This window comes from Ursus maritimus, unplaced genomic scaffold (assembly GCF_017311325.1).
Source record: "Ursus maritimus isolate PB19 unplaced genomic scaffold, ASM1731132v1 scaffold_3, whole genome shotgun sequence".
Taxonomy (NCBI): Eukaryota; Metazoa; Chordata; class Mammalia; order Carnivora; family Ursidae; genus Ursus; species Ursus maritimus.
In genome coordinates this window covers 15927313-15951809 of record NW_024425563.1, presented here as the reverse complement: position 1 = coordinate 15951809, position 24497 = coordinate 15927313, and the positions used below count along the sequence as shown (strand labels likewise).

Here is a 24497-nt window from a genome sequence, read left to right as displayed (position 1 = left end):
ACTCAGCAAGGAGTCTGCTTGAAGATTCTCTCCCTCCCTTTTCTGAAATAAATAAATAAATCTATCTTTTACCCCCCCCCCCAAAAAAAAGACATGGGAAGTAAATAGAAGGTAGGCCTCCGAGGCCACGTGGGGTGTGTAGGGGTGTGTAACAGTGCAGGTGACTGTGAGGACTCCATGGCAGGGACATGGTAAATGGGTAGATGGTTCCATGTAGAGAAATGTGAATGAAGAGGGCTCACTGGCTGATGAGCAGAGAAAGCAAAGAGAGCATAGTTAACAAGCCCAGTTTTGGCCTGCAGTCTTGGAGGTTGCTAGGGGATACCCAGGTAAAGATGTCAGCTGAGAGAGATGCGTATGAGTCTCTGGCTTTAGAAGGAATGCCTGGATAGGAGACAGAGATGTGAAATTTATTCTCTTATCAGTCACAGATGAAATCTGGGGTACAGATGTGATCTCCCAGAGAAAGGTAAACCTGTGAGGAACACCATTGCTCAAGTGGAAAACGAAGCCAGTTGTTTAGGGAACAACAGGACTTGATGCTCAACTATTCACAGTTAACTGCCTACCTCCCCAGGCCCCCAATCCGCATCACACACAGAGGTTTCTAAATGAATTCTCCATACATTTTAAACCAGTTCTCTTTCTTCTGAAAGAAGACAGGCAAATGGAACAGAAGTAACAGTCGCAGAAAACAAGGATGGATGAGAGAGAGAGAAAGAAGAAAACAGGGAAGGAAGGAAGGAAGGAAGGAAGGAAGGAAGGAAGGAAGGAAGGAAGGAAATAAAGAAATATCTTTCAATTATCTCTCTGCCTTGGCTGCAGAAGTCCACTTGGCACAATCGTGGCTGAAACAGAAAAGCCTAGAGGACTTCGAAGGTTGAAGAAAACTTGTAGAAAGGTCTTAATGGCCAGGCAGCCCTCAAACTGGAAACTCCACCTGGAAGCCCAGTAGAAGTCAGATTTCAAAACAAGAATTGCTAGTAAAATAGAAAGAAGGAATCGAACTGCAGAGGACGAACAAGAGTAGTCAGGGAGAGCAATCGGGGTTTAGTGAACACACTTGACAAGATCAGTAGGTGTTTGGTTTTCCTTCGAAAATGTGCTCTCTCTACTGATTTTCTACAAAATACAGTGTTTTGATAGTTATTCGTCATCAGTAGTAATATATATCTTTGTTAAGTTTTACAAGTGTTCTTTTTGGTACTGAAAAGCATGTTATTATCGAGGTTCCCTGAGGCCAGAGGAGGCTTAGGTGGACACACCACTGCCCCCTGGCGGGAAGGAACTATTTTTGAGTTGAGACTGTTTCTCGAACACCCTGCAGCTAAATCTATGCCGTTGTGTCATCTGTCATATGTAGTCTAAGTACAAAAAGAAAACAACTATTTATATTTGTTTTTATATGGGAAGAAAGCCCAAATGAATTCTTAACTATACAGTTGCTGAACAAATACAAATTCTTTCTCAGTTCCAAGGGCAAGAGCTGTTGAAACTAAGCACCTGGAAACAATTTCGTGTCTGATAAGGTTATTAAATACAGCACCACCAGGCAGAAGGACGGGAGGTCTTTGCCTGTAGATATTAAGAACTTTTAGTTTTATAGCTTCTTAACTATTAACAGCCTTGCTGACATACTATCTCCAAAATGGCTTTTCATTTAGTATTTCAGAGCTTTCTCCCTGACCAGCGGTTCATGGATTAACGCTAACATTTCTAGAGAGCATATGGTCAACCATATACTGTTGTTGACATCCTACCTTTTTGTCATATGAACTTGTCAGTTGTCTATCCAGCCTAATAGAAGCTAAAGGCAAGGAGAAAAGAAAACCATTGGGAATGAGCTAGGAGTTTCACTAGCTGTAAAATGTAAACAAAATAAGGCATATAGCTGAACAAGCTGTCTGGATAATGATCTGGGGAAAGTGCTGAGTGACTCTGATGTCCAGAGAGGTTCTGGGAAAGGAGGAAGCAGAGGAGAGAGTATCTCTCACGCCAGCCTCAGACTTAGCAGCAGATGCCAAAATGCAAACACTTTAAGAGCCCTAATGCTATTCCTCAACATATGCCGTCTCAGAAACAAGGTGAAGTTAGGTTCTGGCAGTGAGCTATGGCACCTGTGTCACTCGTTTATTCTAGGCACTTCGTAGATTGTCACAGTGACTCCATAGATACGTGGCAAAGCATGCCCTGCTTCACATGTGCTGCCGGAAGCCAGCCATTCAGGACATATCAATAACCATGCACCACAGGCCACAAATAGGAGTAGCACCTTGGAGGGTCGCTCACTGTGCCAGAATAATGACCCAAGCCTGAGCCCAGAAATGGCCCTCCCTTGAGTTAGACTAGGCATATGGGCATTATATATAGAAGATACTCAAAAAGAGGTCCCAATCTCCAGCCTTCTCCAACCCTAGATAGACATCTCTATTAAAAAAATTAGATAAAGGGGTGCTATGAGATGAATATATACTCTAAATATCTAGTTATTATCTCCTTATCTCAAATCAGTTCATCAAAACACCTAAGAAAAGAAAGGGTTGCAAGAGGGTTACATTATACTTAGGTATTGAATAATGAGTTAGGTTATATCTAGACAACAGGATGCCACTCAGAATGATAAAACTGAGTTGAAGCACCAGAGTCCCTGGGACCCCAAGATGGGGGCATCAGGAAAGTGATAACTCACTAACACGCAGAAGGGGATGCAACGTGGAGAGAGGCGAGCTCGAAACATCCAGCTCTGCCAACCTCCTGCTGCTGGGGAAAACAACACTCTCCAAGTGACCTGGGTAAAAAGGAGGCCAACAGCAAGCCTTCTTAAAACAAAACAGAACATATTTATCTTGATGCATTTTATGACCCTAGAATCACTCTTCATGATTTTCTGTTGTTCCCAATAAATATATACCAAAGTGGTCAATGAAGAAGAGTTATCTATCTCGTATACCATACAGTAGTTATTTCTAAAAAAAAGAATATGGTCACTGTGTAATAAATATGAAGAAAAATATGTCAAAGAGACCAAGGAACTGCTGTCTCTTGGACCTTGTTCCTTTCTCAACACGGTAAGGCCCCTAGACCATGCACATGCTTGGCGTTCTCTTCATGGTCTTTGTGTTCGCAAAGGTAGGCAAGGGGCAGACTCACTCATTGAGTAAAGGCATAGATGTTCTCCTCTTGCTCTTCTGTACCATGTTGGCTTGATTCCTCAAGGAGATCCGAATCATAGCAGGGGCCAACCTACAGGGCTCCCCATCCACTTGCATGGGGATGGACTTGTAAGTGAGCAGCATGACCTCCCGACACTGGTGTAGCCTTTCCCCATGGCCCCCAACTTGCAGGGCAGCCTGTGAATTCAAGAGTCAAAAGGAGTCTGGAAGTTAGTTCTTCAGAGTCAGGAAATCTAGCACCCCCAAGTCCACCCTGAATAACCAAAAGGCCTTTGATAAACATAGTGAAACTTGCTAGCCAGGAGTAGAATGGGAAACCTTGGATAAATCACCTTAACAAACATAAACTAACATTTCTCAACTTTGATGAGCTTGACCAAAAATTCTCGACAGCCATTTTCAGTGTTATGTATTTGCAGTCTTAATTTAATCACATTACTTTAATACAGAAGTTGTTCCTTGTGCTATCTATGCCCATTGAATAACCAATATAAGGAGAAAAAAGACTATAAAAGACATAAAGCATAGTTTAAGACAGCTTTTATACTAATTCAAATATAAATATATATTATATATTATTTAAATATGAAGATATAGTTGCATAACATATATATGTATACATACATATGTTATATGCTATAATATGTAACTATATATCATATATTAAATATATTCATATTTAAATAGGCAGCCCACTCTTGGTTAACTTTCAAACTTGGGCAGGTTTTTTCTTTTTACCAAAAACCTCCTCAAGCTACTTCTAATCTGTATAAGATCAATGAAATGTAAAATAATATGAATTACTCAATTACAAACATTACGAAAAGTAAAACAGCCTTGAGAATTAAAATCAAACACAGAGCTCAGTTCACTGTGGTGGCCACAGAATGGAAAGTCAATCTAACATGAAAAGCCTGTTATTAAGGACAACAAATTAACATAACTTTCCTGCATTAGTTAAAAAAATATATGTATATGCACACATATACATTTATATATATTAAATTATATACTATATATTTTTATGTTGTGTATGTTATTACGTAGTTGTATCATTTACCTTTTAGGGATGAAGGAAAATCATACAGTATTGAATGTTTCAATCTATCAATTTATCTTTCTCTAGTTAGCTGTTCTTTCATTTCTCTTAGCAAAGTTTTATAGTTTCATAGTGTCAGCGTGACTTTTAGGTTCTTGCATATCCTTTGCTAAATTTGCTTCTAAGTATGTTATGTTTTCTTCTTCGCTCCCACCAACCCAAGGCTGTCTGTCATTCCCACCTGACAGCAAGTAAAAGAAGGGCTTGAGGAGTAAGAAAGGGGATGAGGCTTGGAGGAAGATGGAGACAAATATCACGGGGAGGAGTATCGTGTGGAAAGACAGAAGATTTCAAGCCACACCTGTGACATGAAGGGAAGCTGTTGAGGGCTGGGCAACGGGGCAGTAAATGGCAGTGGGTGTGCTGAGTTCAGGGGATGTCTTCATTTTCCTATCAGGGCCCATGCTATCGGAAAGGCAATGTTTGAAATTTTCACAAGAGTAATAGATGCTAGATTGAACAGATGACTAAACGTCTGTCACTAATAAACCACCATATTATTACCTGTAAATGATTCCCTCCAGCAAATCTTGGGGATATTTGTGGTTAAGCCTAGACCACCCTGAGTGATGAAAAATAAGTATTTCCAATAAATGTTTTAAAAATTACCTTTATTCTAACTTGTTCCAAAAATAATGCGGCTATGCTAACAATAATAGCTTTATCCTGAAAAGCTATTTACCGTAATTCCTCTTGTGGCTGCGCAGTGATCTTGGATGGATTTTGAAATGCCAATGGGACTGCCATGGACAGCTGTTTACATGTCTGTGGTATTGCTGCTGGTGTATCTTTGAGGCTGAGAAGATAACTTAAGAGGGCTCTATAGCACTGTGCATCCCTTCTCATACCAAGGGGTTGGAAAGTATTTAAAACAGTTTTCAATTCTGTTAAACTCAAAGGAAGAAGTTCTCACCTGGTAGGTTCTGCATTTTATTTGTGATTAGGCCTAGTCAAGGGTAGCCTTGGGGAGAAGAAGAATCGCATTTCCAGAAGAGTGAATGAAGGGATAGAGTTCTCAGCTGAGAAGTACTTGAAGGCAAGGGAAATATATCAGAAAAGTTCTGGAGATGAGATAGTGGCTCTAATCTAATTGACTTAAGTGATCATTTCAGTACAGCTAAGAACAACTTGCGGCCGAGCAACAAAGGATCAGGGAATAGGCCCAGCAAAGTGGAATGATTCATATTACCAGTTTGAAGACTTACTATGAAGCTGTAGTAATCAACAGAGTGTGGTACTGCTATGAGGAGGAAGAAATAAATCAATGAAACAGGAGAGAGTCCAGAAATAGAACTACATGCAATCTAAGGGCAAAGGCACTAAGACAATTCTATGGCAAAGTCTACTCAACAAATAATGCTGGGAAAAAATTGGATAAATATATATTTTAAAAATGAACCTTGACACGTACTTTACATAATCCACGTAAATTAATTAGGGCTGAATTACATACTTAGACACAAAAGCTAAAACTATAAATCTTCAAAAATCAAACAAAGGAGAATATTTTCCCAACCTTTCTTGGAATAAGCAAGGTTTCTTCAGGAGGGCACAGAAAGCCCTCACATGAAATAAGCCTACCTCCTAGAATTGGAATTCAGAAGAATGTTTAAAGTTCTGCTTGTCAAAATAAACATTAAGAAAATAAAAAGATCAGAATAGATGGAGAATATATTTGCACTAAATATATCTGTCAAAAGACTTGTATTCAGAATAAATAAATAACTCCTGAAATTCAACAATTAAAGATAAACAGCCTATTAAAATATACAAAAAAAACACACTTCAAAAAAACAAAAAACCACACAAGGTAACAGTGAAGTTAAACAACAATGTGTCCTTACTCTCATTTTTTGCTGTTCAAGAGAACATAATGGGATGGACAAAACACATGATTGCTTGCTTTCTTTCCAGGGATGACATTTTATTCTCATCTCTCCTTCTGTTTCATCAGGTGCAATATTATAATAGCTTTTTGTTTCTATCTGTGAACACATTTCCAGCACCTGTGGGATATTACTTCTTAACAGGTATTCATGTACATTGCTGTTGGGCAAGTAAACAGAACAAAATTTCTAGAAAGCAGTTTTATAACTGTTATTTAGAGGCTTTAAAATATTTATGTCACTGACAGTAATTTCTTCTGTGGGGATACGTCATCAGAAAGTATTCTGAAATGTGAACAGAGGTTTACGGGCAATTATTACAGGATTATTTATACCACCAAACATCCAAAAATCTCAACATTTCATAAAGGAAGCTTTTCATAAGGGAATAATTATTATATAAATTGAGATATTTATATATGAAAGAGCAGTCAGCCATTTGTGCTATGGGTTTTTTTTATAATAATATGATTTCCTATATGTTTAAAAACAGAAAAAAGCAATTGGAAGAAAACACAACAAAATATAAATAGTTACAGATCATGTAACTATGACTGATATTTTTACTTTCGGTTCTTATGTGTATTATCAAAATAAGCACACATTTAATATTTTTCCTAAAAAAAATACAGAATATACACTCTGGTATGTGTAATACTTCAGCCCTGGGAATTTCTCCGCGTGATTTTTCTCATGGAGAGACATTTTTCTCCATGTGATTTTTCAGCTTTTCTAATTCATAAATGTAAAAGAGCTTACATATTTTAATTTCAATTAACAAAAAGAAAGTGGGCTCTTCTTTCTTTATAGTTTAGGAGACTGAAATCTTTGGATTTCAAATTGCACAGCAAATTTGGTGACCTAATGCCTCAATCTGTATAATGCTTTGGACTGTCTTAAAGAGTTTTAGATTACTTAGAAACAGACTCAACATGAAAAGGCCTTCAAAACCATCAAGGCAAAAAATCGTGGCAGAAATAAATACAAATTACAGTGTCTGATTATGGTCTGCATAGAATCCAAAAAAGTAATCAGGGGGCGCCTGGATGGCTCAGTTGGTTAAGTGTCTGATTCTTGGTTTCGGCTCAGGTCATGATCTCATGATGGTGAGATCCAGCCCCTGTGGGGCTGGCACTCAGCAGGGAATCTGCTTCAGATTCTCTATCCTTCTTCCTCTCCCTCCCCCTCTGCCCCTCACCCCACTCACTCACGTGCTCTTTCTCTCTCTCTCAAATAAACAAATAAAATCTTAAAAGAAGAAAAAAGGTAATCAGTTTACCAAGCACCCAACGAAGAATCATCTTAATTTGTAGGAATGCATTTCAACCAGGAAAACGAATTGAAGACTACTGTTTTGAAACTTGCAATCACAAGATAAAGAGTCTAAAAGAAGCAATGTCTTTTCCCATCCAGTAATTCTATTTGATTGTCTCTTCAAGGGCCACTCCGAATATTTTAGATACACAAAAATACATACATATACCCAAATAACCACACTCTTCTGTTTATGCAATCATCTTACACAGATGTTGTTTTCAAATAATTTATGTTCTTAGAAACATAATCAGCATAATCGTTTCAAGAACCATGAAACCCAAGTCCTGGAAATGAAATTCTTTCTTCTAGAACAATAGTGTACTGTTATATGAGCAGTCAGGTAAGATGTGTATGAAAATAGAGAAACATATGCCCATATTCCTTAGAGAGCATAGGATGTTCAAAACTGTGCAGTATATACTACATTTAACTCTGCTTTCTTGAAGTAGAATTTTTTTAATCTTGGAAGCAATCTAAAGTCACTAGAATCTGAGATCCAATCACACATTTGATGCTAGCTACTATGCATTTTTACATGATGCATATCATATAAAGAGAAAAAAATAACTGGCATAATTTTAGTATTCGATTTTCTCTTTGCCAGCTTCCATCAACTATTCTTCTCCTTTTCTTACCAATGATGGGATGGGAGAGAGAGAGATCTGGTAGACCCCCCAAAACCTTCTCTCCCAATAGAATGATGTGAGCTCTAAATATGTATTTCAAATTGCCTCTATGTCCTTAGATGTCTTACAGGGGTTTCAAATTTAACTTACATAAAACAAAATTGAACACTGCATAATACATAGAACTGTTAAATGACTATATTGTTCACCTGAAACTAACGCAACACTATATGTTAACTAGACTGGAATTAAAAATTTAAAATATGGTAAAAAAAAAAAAAAACCACACAATGCATTTCTTGGCAATATTATCTTTCTTTTATATTCTCCACACCTCTAATGTATTCATCATTTACCTAATGGCCTGGGCTAGCCAGCCAGGATTCATGTATACTCCTTTTTCACCCTTCACAATAAGTCACTGTGTCTGAATAACTCTTGAAGTTGCCTATTCCCCCACCTTCATTACCACTTTCTTCCTGGGATTCCAGGCCTCCTCGTTTCTGCACCTGTACTTCAGTACCAACATCTTGCTTTATCTCTCTGCCTCCAGCAGGATTCCGGTCACCTTCCACCCAGACAGCCAGGCAAGTTTTCTAAACCACAAATCTGATTCTGTCTCATTCCATCTCTCCCAACCTTCCTGCTTGTGTTCGTGTCCTATTCTTTTCTCCACACCAGTGTCTTTCTTCACCGTATGTGTCATCACTGAGCCACCACGAGAGCTCTAGGATGCCATGCTCTCTCAAGCGAATTCTCCCACGGAATGGAGGCTCGCAATCTCATCTGTAGGCACTCCTGCCTCCTCTGTGCAATTTTTGCTGATTTCCCCATTTTATAAACACTGTTTGGTGTCAATTCTTCTTCCTATCTCCACACATGCCTTTCTCCTAGAATTTATGACATCAGACCACAATTGCATGTGTTTTTCGTGTCCCCCCATAACACTGAACTGTGGGCACCCTGAGGACAGGGCTTGTCTTTGGGTCCATTTCATAACTGTTTTATGTACAGAGTGTCATTTATGAATTCAATAAGTATTTGTGGATTCAATAAATGTTCAATAAACACTTATGACTGACATTAAATGAATGAAAGCAGGGAGACATTTTAAATTACAAATATCACCTGGAATTTATAAAATTCCTATTAATTAGAGACCATCAGTATGACCTGTATTTCCCATACGCTGCATGGCCTTTCATGATTCAGCACCCCAAGTTACCTAGGATGACTTCCACTGTACCTGACTTACCAAGTATTTGTAAGCCTACCCAGATTTGAGGGGAGGGTACATAGACCCAAACTTGGAATGGCAAGTGTCCAAAAAACTCAAATCCATTTAAAACAACAGTCACCATCAGAAGATGATAGTGAATTGCTTATTCTGAAAACATAAATAAAAAGAATCTGTTATCCTGCTTTTCCTACACCAGTTATGTAACCAAGTAGCCAAATAATAGGTGAAACTAAAATATAGAAATAGTCCAGTTAATCAATGAAGAAGGACAGAATTAGAAGATCACTACTCTGCCAGCCCCTAATGATTGCTGGATCCAGACAATGCTCATCAAGGACTATCAGTCAAAAAAGGGAAACAACTAGATATTACCTATTCTCTTTTGGAAGAAGAAAGCACTTCCCACAAAGTAGATTTGGGGGGTGGGGGATGGAAGTGATGCATCTACATCCGACTATCAACTTAAAGGAAACACAAGAGTGGGGCGCCTGGGTGGCTCAGTCCTTAAGCGTCTGCCTTCAGCTCAGGGCGTGATCCCGGCGTTACGGGATCGAGCCCCACATCAGGCTCCTCTGCTATGAGCCTGCTTCTTCCTCTCCCACTCCCCCTGCTTGTGTTCCCTCTCTCACTGGCTGTCTCTATCTCTGTCAAATAAATAAATAAAATCTTTAAAAATAAATAAATAAAGGAAACACAAGAGAGAAGAGCACGGTAACTGACACCTCAGGAATATTATCAGCCCAATTCAAACTCAGGGAAACTTTACAGGATGAATAGCCTGGTTTCTTCAATAAATAAAAGAAGAAAGTAAAGAGATGGGAAGGAACTTATAGATACATAAGAGTCATACCTATCAATTACAATGAATAAATTTTACTTGGATCCTGGTGCAAACTTGCAAGGCATAAGAAAACAAGGGACATTTGCAAGACAACTGGAAATTTGAACATTCAGTAAATAGTAATATTCAGATTCTACTGTCTTAATTTTTTCAGATATAAAGTATATAGTTGTGTTCATAAAAGAAGTCTTATCTTTTAAAAACACATTCAGAAATATTTATAAGTAACTGATACAATGCCTGAGATGTGCTTCACATTAATATAAGGGAGGCTGTCATAGCTGGGGACAGATAGAAGATTCCCCATGAGTTGAACATTATGGAAGCTAGGTGATGGCATGTGAAGGTTCAATATTTTATTTTGTCTATTTTTATACTGGACTTTCCTCATAATAAATACTTACTTGAAAGCACACTTTACTAATCCCCCAGCGACCTTGGAATAAAGTCAAAACCTCTAGATGAATCCTGGAATCACTCCATGATCTGGTCCTTGCCTACCACCCTCACTTTTAACCTCCATAAAATGAATTCTAGTTCCCACAGAGGACTAGGATCCCTCATACTTCTGAGTGTATGTAAATTTCTCTTTCTACAGAATGCCAAATCCTACTCTTCTTCTCCTGGCAAAATTCATTCACTCTGCCATATTTGCTCATGCCAACTACAGGCATCAGTCTCTCTGCTGTGTGGAAGACACACACTGGGGTGATGGATACCCACCACCTCCCACTCCTGGCTGGCATTCTGCCCTTCCTGCCCTCCTTCTTGCCCTGTGAGCCTGACCCACTTAAACTGTATCAGTAGCTGCCCTGTCGCCTGGCTTCTGGTTAAACTTCTCCAGAGGGAGGTACCAGCAGAAGATCTACAGGGCCACGAAGAGTAAGGCCACCATATCTAGGGCTCTGGCTCCCTCCTTGCCAGGTTGGCACTGGCTCACTGTTTCCACCTACCAAACACTACTCCTATCGTGTGGTCCTTCCCAAACAGTCCTTCTTCTGGTGCAGGTGACTGCTTCCTTACCTTTGCACCTTCAGCTTAGGAATACGCCACCATCCATCGTTCCCTCTCACAAACCTAGCTCACTATTTGTAGAATCCCTCCACAAACTCTCCTCTAGTTACCCAGTGTCAGTCTGCTATCTCTTTCCTGTCCAGACACCATGCAATTGTAAACAAAAATAACCCAAGCAAGACTATAAAAAGAACCTGACATAGATATGGGCTGAGAAGTTATAGAAGATGGAGAGTTAAAGAATATTTTATAGAGAAAAAGCATGTGCAATGGTCCTGTGATGCAAAAGCAGCAAGAGACGTTCAAAGCTAAGCTTGACTTGAGAGGCTACTTGAGCTAGAAAGCAAAGAGGGCAGTGGAAAGGCTAGAGACTCAGAGAGAAACTCAATCTTGCAGGCCTACATTTTGATTTTGAGCCTACGATCGATGGGGAAGTATCTAATATTCTCTTTGCCCCCCCCCGCCCCCAGCCATCCTCAAGTCTAGGAGAAGGATCATCTTCTCTTCCACATTCCCTGACAGCCTTCTGTTACACAATCAGGAGTAGGAAGCTCTGGCACATTGGTAAACATTCAATAAATGTTCACTGAATCCATGAATAAATGAATGAATAAAACACATGTGGTCAGATTTGAGCCTTTTTTGTTGCTTTCAAGAATTCTTCCTTGCACACATCCTTCTTGAATTTGTTCCTACATTTGCTCTCAGCTGAGTCTCTGCCTGTGATTAGCATACAGACCTTTGGAGAGAAAGAGCTGTACGTGAGCTACGACCCCGAAAATTAGACCAACCCCAGACTAATCTTTGACACTTAACAATCATTTCATCCCAGAGAGGGCAGATTTCGTGAGCAGCAACAGCATCTCGGGTGATCAACATTCTTGCCACAATCATAAGAGGCTATTCTGTCTGATGTCAGTAACCTGAGGTGATTGAGGAAAAGTCAGCAGGAACCCACAAGATGAGTGACGAAGAGAGCCGTTTTGTCTTGGTTAGAGAAAGAAATACAACCTTCTCACCTTCAAGCATAAGGTATAGCACAAACTAAGTGCTAACCGTGGGTGGCAAGGAGAAGATTTCAATTTTTTAATTTGTTTTATAAACTGATAGTGTGGCCTGATTTACACCAGATAAGTATAAGTTTTAATTGGTTTCCACATCATTCAATAATAAGTTGAATACATAGCTAAAACCTGCTTGAAATTCCCCTTACACTATAATTCACAATTTAACGCAAGCAAACACAATTAAAATGCAAAGGTGATCTCAACACTGTAGCAAATGAATATTCATCATTGTCGCAGTAATGATGTCTTTCTTTATTCAGGAATTTTGTGATAATGGAGATATCCACCTCATTCTTAAGCAGGCAAGATAAAGAAGAATGAGAAGGACCATCTTTCTTTCTACCTAAACAAAGGTAGGTCCTCAGTGCAACAAAAAGGTATCAAACGGCAAGGTTTCTGCATTAAGGCTGAGATATGTCTGGGGCATAATGCTCCTTAATTTCCATTAAAATGTTGCATTTCGTTCTGCTGGAAAATTAATCAGGAAAATTAACAAATAATATTTATTTTTGAAATTCAAACAATTGTGCATCAATTTCCTTGGTGATGTAAAGAATTATCTTCTGCTGTTTTCCCCAAGCAATTCTATACTGCATAAAGTTTATAAATTGGTAAAGTAGGAGAGAAAATTAAAGGCCAAAACCCAAAAATCTATGAGGTGAATAAAGTCTGGAACTAAAATTCATTTCAATAAAATATTGCATCACTCACCAAAGAGGCCATAGTGAATCCAATGACTTCAATATAACCATCATCATGGCGCTGAGGTTCAAAATCATGGTGATCTCCTGGGTTCCCCCAGGGCATTGTGCCTGCACAATATCTGCAAGATAAGATGAAAAACAGAATTAAATTTATTCCATCATTCTCACGATTGTTATGAGGTATGACCTTACAGTGAGATCCAATGTGTATCTCACCTACGAACAGTTTTCTGTTCTCGGTGCATACCTTCCAATAGAAAAGAAAATAGACTTATCGTTTCCAAATATCCATCTGTGAAAATGGGTCACGATTTTATAACAAAAGCGTCTCATGGTGCCCAACTATCTCCTAACTCATTATTTATTAAGATTTCTCACTTGGTGATCCATCATGTCTGTTTTCTATGATATGCTGTGAGTTACACATGGGCAGTTCCAGAACTTGGTCTTGGAGGAAGACATTAGATGCCAACAGAAAAGGGCCAGGAAACAGCTCTGGGTACACAGTGGTCATTACATGCATAACTAAGATAATAAATAACCACTGGGAAGGTAAGCAGAGAAAGGTAGCTGAGGAAGAGTGAGAAAGGTATGAGGAAAACATAAGAGATGAAGGAAAGGAAGGGGAAATAAAGGAAATTGGAAGAGGAATGGTGAGAGAGGGACCAAGAAGAAAAACAGAGGAAAAAATATTAAGAAGCGAATGTTTCCTGAGAAAATAATGCTTCCTGAGAATCTAGGTCTTTTATGGAATTAATGAAGGTGAATATCCTTCTAGATAGGATTGTAGGTGACTATACTGAGCACTGCCAAAAGTAATCAGGAGACTGTGTTTTCCTAGCCATAGATTTACATACAATTCTCATTTCAATTAAATTCAGTCTAAATAGAATTTATTTGCAGATTTTGTGTCTTGAGTTGTGTGGTCTGCAAATAACAAAGGGTCATAGATGCATCCCCTCCAGAATCTTGGCTTGGGAGCGTAGACTCTAATTTTGTACCACTGAGATAATGTGCTTATTTTGAGTCTAGTTAATCTTAAATATCCCTTTCTCCTGAGGTATATAATAGCACCAAAGAGAGTTGACATCCTGGCTAGAAAAAGCTACTCTAATTGATCCTATTTTTCAAAGCAATCATCTAGCAACAATTTTGAGTGAGTTCCATGCTAAAATCAGGTTGGATGGTTTCCTAACAGCTTTTGGGAAACTGAGAACAGGGATTTATTCAAGTCTATTATTCTTGGGAGGGAGAGGGAATTATATTAAAATGTTCCAGTAAATAGGGGTGCCTGGGTTTCTTAACAATGGGTAAGTGTACACCATGCATGCCACGTCTCATAAAAAAAGCCACCCACCGCAGAGAACACTAAACCAACCGAGGAGGAGAACAAAATGATCAGACCTGGAAACCCCGAATGAGCCAGTAAGATAACTTACTTTCACCGTTTGTACCCTGGACATTTTCTGTGATGAAAACCGAAAGCCTGAAGTCAAACAGAGTTTGCATCAAACCAGAGAAAAAGGATGAACAGAGCTTACCTGGGTATATTTAAAAATACTATACACTGGAACTTCAGTTCCTGAATCTTTGGAGTAAGATCTGTTCCATCACACTGCAACAATCAAAGCAGAAAAAGGGTTTTGAAGGAGTCACAAGTCTAATATATATATTATACATTATGTATACACACACGTATATGTGTATATAATATACATTATATATCATGGTCTTCCCCTTGCCCTCAACTCTGCTTGAGTGAATGCCTGTTACTATGACTGAATAAGTATTCTGATTATAACTTTGGCAGACCTAGGGTTCAGAGCATGGTTTAGTTTTGGTATAAAAACAAAGATGCTATTTGCCCAAAATAATTTTTCTCTGGCTTCATAAGCAAAGGAATTACCATCATTCCTAACCTTGGAATAGTAGATATTTTGACTTTTGTAGCGTCAACCTTAAAAGATTTATGAACATTTAAAGGAATAAAAAGGCAACCTCAAGTTCAGGCAGTAGTGATCTCCCCCAGTTATCCAGGATAGTTATTTGCTTTCTGCAATCAATTTTTATTTTGAAAACACCAAACATAACATTTTGAAAACTGTTTAAAAGGAATATATACTGCAAGCTTTTAAAAAACTATTATAAATCAGTGGTATCTCCATTAGGGATTTGCTCTTACACATTTAATGTCTTACAGACTTAGACTGGTCTTCTGAGATAAACTGCTTTCCTGGACCTGGACGTGACCCTGGGCGTCTCAAGGGCTTCAGGCTGGCTTGGCCTCAATACCTCTGCTCTGAGCTTCCCTCACCAGTTAGCCCTTCCCTTGAGCATCCTCTGACTAATCAAAGAAAAGGCTTTCATTTCCCTTCCTCATTTCCCACTGGTGACAAAAGTCAAAAGAAGAAAACTCTAGTCACGACTATAGACTTCTCAGTGTCAAAGGTGTACTTTTGTATTTGCTCTCCCCAAACCCTCACCACAGAATTCCCCATTATCTTCTCTTTTGGAGAGCGGAGTAATGCATTCCCAAGTCCCCTGTGAATTTTTGAAGACTTCTTTAAAAAGAGTGTCCAGTCTAACAACAGTGCTTCTATTAGCATGATCATCTCATTGTTTTCCCAGCTCATCCTAATGCAGCCTAAGTTTCATGAGCATGCTCCAAAAATTGTTTCCAGGAAATATTTTAGTCCTAAATAAACAAAATATTTTAAAATATTACTTAGAAGGGAATCAAATTCTAGATATTGATTGAAGGTGTTTTTACAATATCCTCAGACACAAAGAAAACATTGCAGTCTCCTGATTAAAGCGCTTGGAATGAGTTGTTAGATGACTATACCAAGGAAAATATCTTAAATTATCAAAACTGAGTGCTGAAAGTAACTAAAACTTTAAAAATAGGATGTGATACATTAATAGCATACAAAGCAGAATTGTTTACCTTACAGAAAAAAACTATAAAATTATTGTATTTAGAACAGAAATCTTTTTAAATTTTCTTTTTTTTATAATAATTTTTTATTATATTATGTTAGTCACCATACAGTACATCCCTAGTTTTCGATGTAAAGTTCCATGATTCATTACTTGCGTAAAACACCTAGTGCGCCATGCAATACGTGCCCTTCATACTTTTTCTTCCTAGGAAACATGTCAGTGATTCTGGGAATGTATCAAATTATAGAAAAGTACAATTTACCATGTATCATGCTTCACAAAGTTTTCTTACATATTACTGCCTTTAAGTTGTGTATGTCTTTAGAACAGCACCTGGGCAGCTCAGTTGGTTAAGCTTCTGCCTCTGGCTCAGGTCATGATCTCAGGGTCCTGGGATGGAGCCCTGAGTTAGGCTCCCTGCTCAGCTGGGAGCCTGCTTCTCCCTCCTCCCCTCAGCTCATGCTCTCTCTCTCTCTCTCACATAAATAAATAAAATCTGGGGGAAAAAAGAACAGCAGCTTTCAACCTTCCTCCTATTTCAAACACATAAAGGAAAATATCTGCACATAAAATGTTCCTATACACAAGCTCACATATTGATAAATCATAAGAAGAAGAAAACATGGGAAGGAGAACAAATAATGCTATACATAGGATTTTGTTATTATCCTATGCTTTTTTGATGCAGTAGTCATACAAACTACATTTATGTGAGAGACTAACTACTACCTCAGAAACACTGACTTCACCCTGTGGCAAAAATGAGATGGTCTGTTGTTACCTATACATTGAATCTCTCTAGCTAATCTATCCTTTCCATCTCTCACTCAAAAAACATACAGTGATGTCCTTATAGAAATATCCTGTGTCCCTGTATGACACATCGCAATGGTCAGTAGTTGTTTCAAAGACGTGTGTTATTATGCCTGCTTTAAAACGAGGAAAGTAAACTCTTCTGGTAGGTTACATGATACCCCCAAAGCCATATACCTCATAAAGGTAGGAATGAATCCCGATTGTTTAGATTTTGTTACTAATGTTTTCTTTTTTTTCTCCTCACAAAAAAGATAGGATGACACAAACTAATTCACCTGGAGTCTTGCCTGTATTGGTTGATACCAAATCTTTCCTAGTTATCCGGCTGCCATTTTGGCCTCTTTGCAAGCTTCTTTTAATCCCGCTATATAGGCACCCATGAGTGAGATATTCTTCATTAGGGGGACTGCTAGACATGGGAGACAAACTGTCTAGTGGTTAGGGAGTATACAGAGTTTAATTTCACTGCAGCTGAAGTGAACAGTAAACGCCACTCAATATGGCGTTGACCCGTGGCCATTTCTCTCAATATGAAAAATACTGGAAAAGTAGGGCAAGTTTATTTTTGGTTGGGTTGCCAGCAGCTGAAGGAACAGGGAGGCTGCTGTTACTTAAATTTAATAACCATAATTTTATCAATAAAAGATCTTCGTAGTTCAGTGGACCACTGTCTTTCTTGCCTCCAGCTTTAAAAAGCAGTACTTCTACTTTCAAGAATCTCTACTACTGAAAGATGCTTGTTTTAACTGCTATTGCATGAGAACTGACCTCCTGAAAGTAAGGCCAAGGGTTATTGATACCAGTGGTAATGGCCTCTGTCTCTTCTTTCAACTGAGTCAAGAGACTGATGTCTCACACGTGCTTTACTAGTTGGTGATTACAAATTTTTCTTATTAAAGTATAATTCACATACAGTGTTATTAGTTTCAGATGTACAACATGATGATTCAACATCCCTGTGCATTACTCAGTGCTTATCCAGTGAAGTCATCATTTGTCTCCAAAACTATTTGTATCTATCTACACACACACACATCCCATCCTCTTTATCCATTCATTTATTGATGCACACATGGGTTGCTTCCATATCTAGGCTCTTGTAAATAATGCTGCAATAAACATAGGGGTACATATATCTTTTTGAGTTTTCATTTTCCTTGGGTAAATACCCAGTAGTGGAATTACTGGATCGTATAGTATTTTTATTTTTAAATTTTTGAGGAATCCCCATACTATTTTCCACAGTGGCTGTACCACTTTGGATTTCCACTAATAGTGCAGAAAGATTCCTTTTTTCTCCAAATCCTCACCAATACTTGTTATTTCTTGTCTTTTTGATTCTAGTCATTTTGACAAGTGTGAGGTAATACCTAGCTGTAGCTTTGATTTGCATTTCTCTGATGATTAGTGATGTTAAGTATCTTTTCATGTGGCCATCTGTACGTCTTTTTGGAAGAGTGTCTATTCAGGTCCTCTGAATTCATTTTTCAATTGGATTTTTGAAAAATTCATTTTTCAATTGGATTTTTGTGTGTGTGTGTTGTTGTGTAAATTCCTTGTATATTTTGGATATTAACCCCTTATCAGATATACCATTTGCAAGTATCTTCTCCCATTCAGTAGGTTGCCTTTCTGTTTTGTTGATGGTTTCTTCTACTGTGTAGAAGCTTTTTATTTTGGTGTAGTCCCAGTAGTTTATTTTTGCTTTTGTTTCCTTTGCCTTAGGAGACATATCTAGAAAAATATTTCTATGGCCAATCTCAAAGAGATTACTGCCTATGTTTTCATCTAGGAGTTTTATAGTTTCATGTCTCATATTTAGGTCTTTAATCCATGTTGAATTTATTTTTGTGTATGGTATAAGAAAGTGGTCTTGTTTCACTTGTTTTCATGTAGATGCCCATTTTCCCCAGCACTATTTATTGAAGAGACAGTCTTCTCCCCATAGTATATTCTTGCCTCCTTTATCATAGATTAATTGACATACAAGCATGGGTTTATTTCTGGGTGCTCTATTCTGTTCCCTGGATCTGTGTGTCTATTTTTGTGCCAGTATGATATTGTTTTGATTACTACAGCTTGGTAGTATATCTTAAAATAAGGAATTGTGATAACTCCAGCTTTTTTTCTTAAAAAAAAAAGATTTTATTTATTTGAGAGAGAAAGAGGTAGTGAGAGACAGCATGAGCTGGGGAGGAGGGACAAAGGGAGAGAGAGAAGCAGACTCCCCACTGAGCAGGGAGTCAGATGCCAGGCTTAATTCCAGGACCACCGGGATCATGACCTGAGCCAAAGGCAAATGCTTAACTGAATGAGCCACCCAGGTGCCCGTATTTTTCTTTCTCAAGAAAGGCTATTTGGAGATTTTTGTGCTTCCACACAAATTTTAGTATTATTTGTTCTATGCTGTTGGCATTTTTGTAGGGACTGCATTAAATCCAAAGATTGCTTTGAGTTGTATGGACGTTTTAACAGTATTGGTTCTTCCAGTCCATGAGCATGGAATATCTTTCCTTTTGTGCCATCTTCAATTTCTTTCATCAGTGTTTTATAGTTTTCAGAGTACAGGTCTTTCATTTCCTTAGATGCAATTGTAAATGGGATTGTTTTCCTAATTTCTTCCTGCTACTTCATTATTAATGTATAGAAATGCAACAGATTTCTGTATATTAATTTTGTATCCTGTGACTTGACTAAATTCATTAATCAGTTCTAGTAGTTCTTTTTTTTTCTTTGTGGACTCTTTAGGGTTTTCTATGTATATATAATGATGTTGTCTGCAAATAGTGACAGTTTTACTACTTCTTCACCAATATAAATGCCATATTTCTTTTTCTTGTCTGATTGTTGCAGCTAGGACTTCCTGTCCTATGTTGAATAAAAGTGAAGAGAATAGATATCCTTGTCTCGTTACTGATCTTAGAGGAAAAGTTCTGTTTTTCACCATTGAGTATGTTAGCTTTGGGTTTTTTGTATATAGCCTTCATTATGTTGAGGTATGTTCCCTCTAAGCGTACTTGTTGAGAGTTTTTATCATAAATGGATGTTGTACTTTGTCAAATGCTTTTCCTGCATCTATGAGATGATTATGTGATTTTTTTCCTTTCTCTTGTTAATGTGGTCTATCATGTTGATTGATCTGTGAATACTGAACCACTCTAGCATCCCTGGAATAAATCCCACATTACTACGGTGAATAATTTTTTTTAATGTATTGTTGAATTCAGTTGCTAATATTTTGTTGAAGATTTTTGAATCTATGCTCAACAGAGATAGCAGCCTGTAGTTTTCTTTTTTTGTGGTGTCTTTGTCTGGTTTTGGTATGAGAGTAATGCTGGCCTCATAGAATGAATTCGGAAGCTTTCCTTCCTCAACTATTTTTTGGAATAGTTTGAGAATAGGTATTAATTCTTCTTCAAATGTTTGTTAGAATCCACACCCTGAAGCCATCTGGTCCTGGACTTTTGTTTGTCAGGAGTTTGGTTACTGATTCAATTTCATTGCCAATAATTGGTCTGTTCAAATTTTCTCTCTCTCTTCCCAATTCAGTTTTAGAAGTTTATATGTTTCTAGGAGTGTATCCATTTCTTCCAGGTTGTCCCATTTGTTGGCATATAATTTTTCACAATATTCTCTTAAAATCCTTTGTATATCTGTGGTGGTGTTATTATCCCTCCTCCTTCACTTCTGACTTTATTTACTTGAGCCCGCGTTCTCTTTGTCTTGATGAATCTGGCTAAGGGTTTACCAATTTTGTTTCTCTTTTCCAAGAACGAGCTCCTGGCTTTATTGATCTTTTCTATTGCTTTTTAAGTCTCTATTTCATTTATTTCTGCTCTAATCTTTACTATTTCCTTTCTTCTACTGGTTTTGGGCTTTGCTGTTCTTTTTCTAGCTCCTTTAGGTATAAGGTTAGGTTGCTTGAGATTTTCTTGTTTTTTTGAGATAGACCTGGCTTGCATTGCTATAAACTGCCCTCTTAGAACTGCTTTTGCTGCATGGTGATGACAAATTTTAATTTGTATCCTTCTCCTGCTTCTCTATACACCTATATATTTTTTTTCTGTATTTCCTTATAAGTATTGAGTGCTAACCGATTGCACCACTGGAGCTCCTTCTTTATTTCTGTATTTTAATGTATTTCTGTTGTTCTGTCCCCTCTCATCACATATTCTATTCTTTACCTATGCTATGATAAATTTAAGCATTTCAATATCCCATTCCTTCTTCCCCAAATATTTTTCTCTTTTTCTTTCTCCTTATCAGTTATGTAAAACAGTCATGTTTGCTCCTTATTTTAATTTGGTTACTATAAGGAAGCATTTTATGTCTTTCTTAATAAATAATGATATGTCATCTTATTTTTATTTTTAAATATTTTATTTATTTGAGAGAGAGAGAGGGAATGCATGCATGAGGAAGAGCGAAAGAGAAAGGGAGAGAATCCCAAGAAGACCCTGTCCTGGGCACAGAGCCCAACTGGAGCTCAATCCCATGATCCTGAGATCATGACCTGAGCAGAAACCAAGAGTCAGGCGCTTAACCAAGTAAGCCACCCAGGTGCCCCTAATGACAAGCTATTTTAAAATACAGCCTCTAGAGAAAAGGTGACTTTCCCTCTCTCATGCCTCCAAAGAGTGTATGTCTGAAAACCTGGGATAGAAATGCAGGATGAAGTAGCAACAAAAACAAACAAACCAACCATTCAGTGGTGAAGAACCCCGGCCAGCCTACAGAGCAAATCATCACAAAAAAATAAAATGAACACATTTTTCCAAAATGGAGAGTCCTCAAGTAGCCCTGAAATAAAGATATTTGTTGGGTGAGCACCTATTTCTACATCAAGACCCAGCCCAACATCACTTCTTTGATGAGAATTTCCCTGGACTCACCACAGTCAGTTTCCATTTCCCTCTTTGTGCCACCACCATATTCCATACATAGTCAGCCATATTAATTATAGTGTTACGTAATGACGTACATGCCTTTCTCTGTGATTGAACTGTGAGTTTCTTCAAAAGTGAAACTGTCTGTCCATCCCCAGCAATTAAGATAGTTGCCAACAGAGAGAGATATTCTCAGAAATGTTGGCAGAATGAACTACAGTAAATGATCTCTGGAATTAATGTAGCCCACTGATTAATGTAAGTATATAAAATGGTATTTGGCGTATGTTTTTCTGCAGCACGCATATTTATATTCAAATGAACTGAGTCAATACGTTCAATACTTACAACAACTTTAACATGTTTGGATAGATCTCTAGAACTTCTCTGTAGGAAATCAGAAAAAGCTGCCTATACCACAAGGAAATAAAGGGGGAAAAAAAAAACCAAACTTAATCACATGGTTATGCCAAATCTTTGCTTCTAAATTATTCAAAATATAAAGAAATTCATTTCTTACTAAACGCAAAGCAAAATGCAGTGGCTGTCAACCTGAAAACTCTCTTTGTTTTCAAACTATAACCTATAATAAAATTTAAGAACACAGTAGAAAAGTCAAAAAGTAGGTAATTCCAAGGGTCAATTTGAAGATTTGTTTTGATGACATTTCCTGACCTACTTGACCATAGGGTGCTGATACCATCTTTAACTTGCCACTAAGAATGTCTTGCTTCACCTGCTCCCCTTTTATTTCATTTCTCTCTATCCGGTGGTATAAATTTAAACTACACGTTTTTTGAATCAGTATTTTGGAGGCCTTTCCACTGCGCCCTCTTTCTGACCATTCATCCCTACAGCGGTCCCCGAGGAAAAGGAAAAAAGACCTCCTTTACTCACGTATATGCTTCTGTGAGAAACTTGCCGACCCTCTGTCAATTTCTCATCCAAACACTGATGCATATGTACTCCTGTGCAAACCACATTCTTACCCAAGACTTTCCATACATCTTTCAGTCTGCCTAACTCCCCCATTCTCTAGATTGGCTTTGATGTTTTTCCTATCACTCCTTGAATATCATCCTCAGTACAACAGGAAGCCTTAAGGCTTTAAAGTTCAGAGATGATGAACACCAGCTCCCTTTCTACCAACTTAAATACATCTTAATTTTAAACCAAGACATTAAACTGTAATCATACATAGAAATGCTTGTAAACATCTGAGAAGTGTAATTATTTTTCATATAGTTAGTATCCTTATTACCAACAAGTAATTAGTATTTAATTAGTATTAAATAATATGTAATAATGATAAAATATCATATATACTTACCCCTGCATAGAACATTTTATTTCGAAAACGACTGTTGAATTTCTCTGGATTTGCTTCTGTGAAAGGAAAAAGGTAGTTTTGTTAGAGAGACCTCATTAAAGGTAGTGACTTCCATTAACACTCTTACTTATTCCCCTTCCTGCCCCACCCCACAGATCCAACAGAGTCAACAGCCTTATTATCATCTTTCCCTTAGTTACAGGCCAGTTGGTATAGTTGTCCAGTGCTACAAAAGTGTAGCCCCAAAATGGCAGCATCAGCATCAACTGGAAGCTTGTTAGAAATGCAAATTATTAGGCTCTACCCCAGACCTACTGAATTATAATGTTTAGGGGGTGGTGTCTAGGAATCATGATTTAACAAGTTCTCCAGGTGATTTGCATGCACATTAAAAGTTGAGACACTCTGGACTCTATTCAGAATAGAGGGCTGGCAGGGATCCAGGGCAGGGGTGATAGGACAAATGAGGGTGATAAGGGGTGATTATTTGCTTTGACCTCCATAGGGCACGTCTTTTGTAAACCATGTATGCAGCTTCCAAATGTAATTAAGTATGGGAAATTTGGTTAAAAATCAATAGAGAATTTGCTTTCACATTTTACCAAGACTCCCAACTACCATCTGTGCTTTTGTTTACAACAGGCCTTGAAAAGTCATTTGATTTACTGGAGATGCATAAATATACATATATGCAGGTGAACTGCTAAATGGACTCAGGGCATAGGACAGCAAAGGCTGTGGGTGAAAAATGGTTTAATTTTGTGTTTGGTCTGTTTGTTATATAGGTTGAAGGGCACAAAGAAGGTTAAACAAGAATCTGCATCAGACAATGTTCACATGAATTCAAGGGATTATAAAATCCTAAGTGAGATATTATTTCCTTACATTCTTTCTAGTAGAATTCCAAGACATTCCATTGGAACCCACTGTCAATGTTCTGCCTTCTGCTATTTTATCCCATATGCTCATTAACCCCTTCTTAGGGCAAGGCCTCTCTTCAAATTGTTTCTCCTCAGACAGCTGGCTGACTAGCTGAAACTGTTCAAGTACTGGCCCTACATTTGAATGGCAAATCTCAACAACTGTCTAGATGAAGAAAAGTACGAGAAAGAGCTCACTCACCAAAATGGGGCAGAGTAACACCTACACAATCTCGGGGAACAATCCTAGACCTAGGATCGTTAGATTATTTTCATGATTATTAGAATATAATATTAGCACCTAACATGGAAACTGGGCGAAAGCTTGCAAACTTAAAAAAAAATAAGGTAGTATGTTGTAAACTGGCTCTTGGGAGTTTTTACATATTTAAGTTTCTGTATCTCACACCTCTCCTTAAACACTCGCTCTATTCTATTGAATTAAGTACTCTGAACCCTAGAAACAAACAAAAGTTGAAGGTTAATTTACAGGCTATACTAAACAAAAAAAGTGATGAAAGTGGTACTTAGTGCTCTATCTCCCTGGTCCCCATTTGTGGACCCAGAATTCACCATTTTTTATAGCATGGGCCTTTAGGATAAATTTGGTTGCTAAGAACATTGTTTGCTTGTTT

General features: G+C 37.9%; 1 protein-coding gene across 1 annotated transcript in view; it reads right to left on the bottom strand.

Annotated features, from left to right (window-relative positions):
- DGKI (diacylglycerol kinase iota) overlaps positions 1–24497 on the bottom strand; it is a 414447-nt gene that overhangs the window by 140693 nt on the left and 249257 nt on the right. Inside the window, 5 exon segments of the mRNA XM_040643960.1 lie at positions 3151–3350; positions 12975–13086; positions 14509–14582; positions 21961–22023; positions 22943–22998. Coding sequence (XP_040499894.1) covers positions 3151–3350; positions 12975–13086; positions 14509–14582; positions 21961–22023; positions 22943–22998 — 505 coding nt within the window.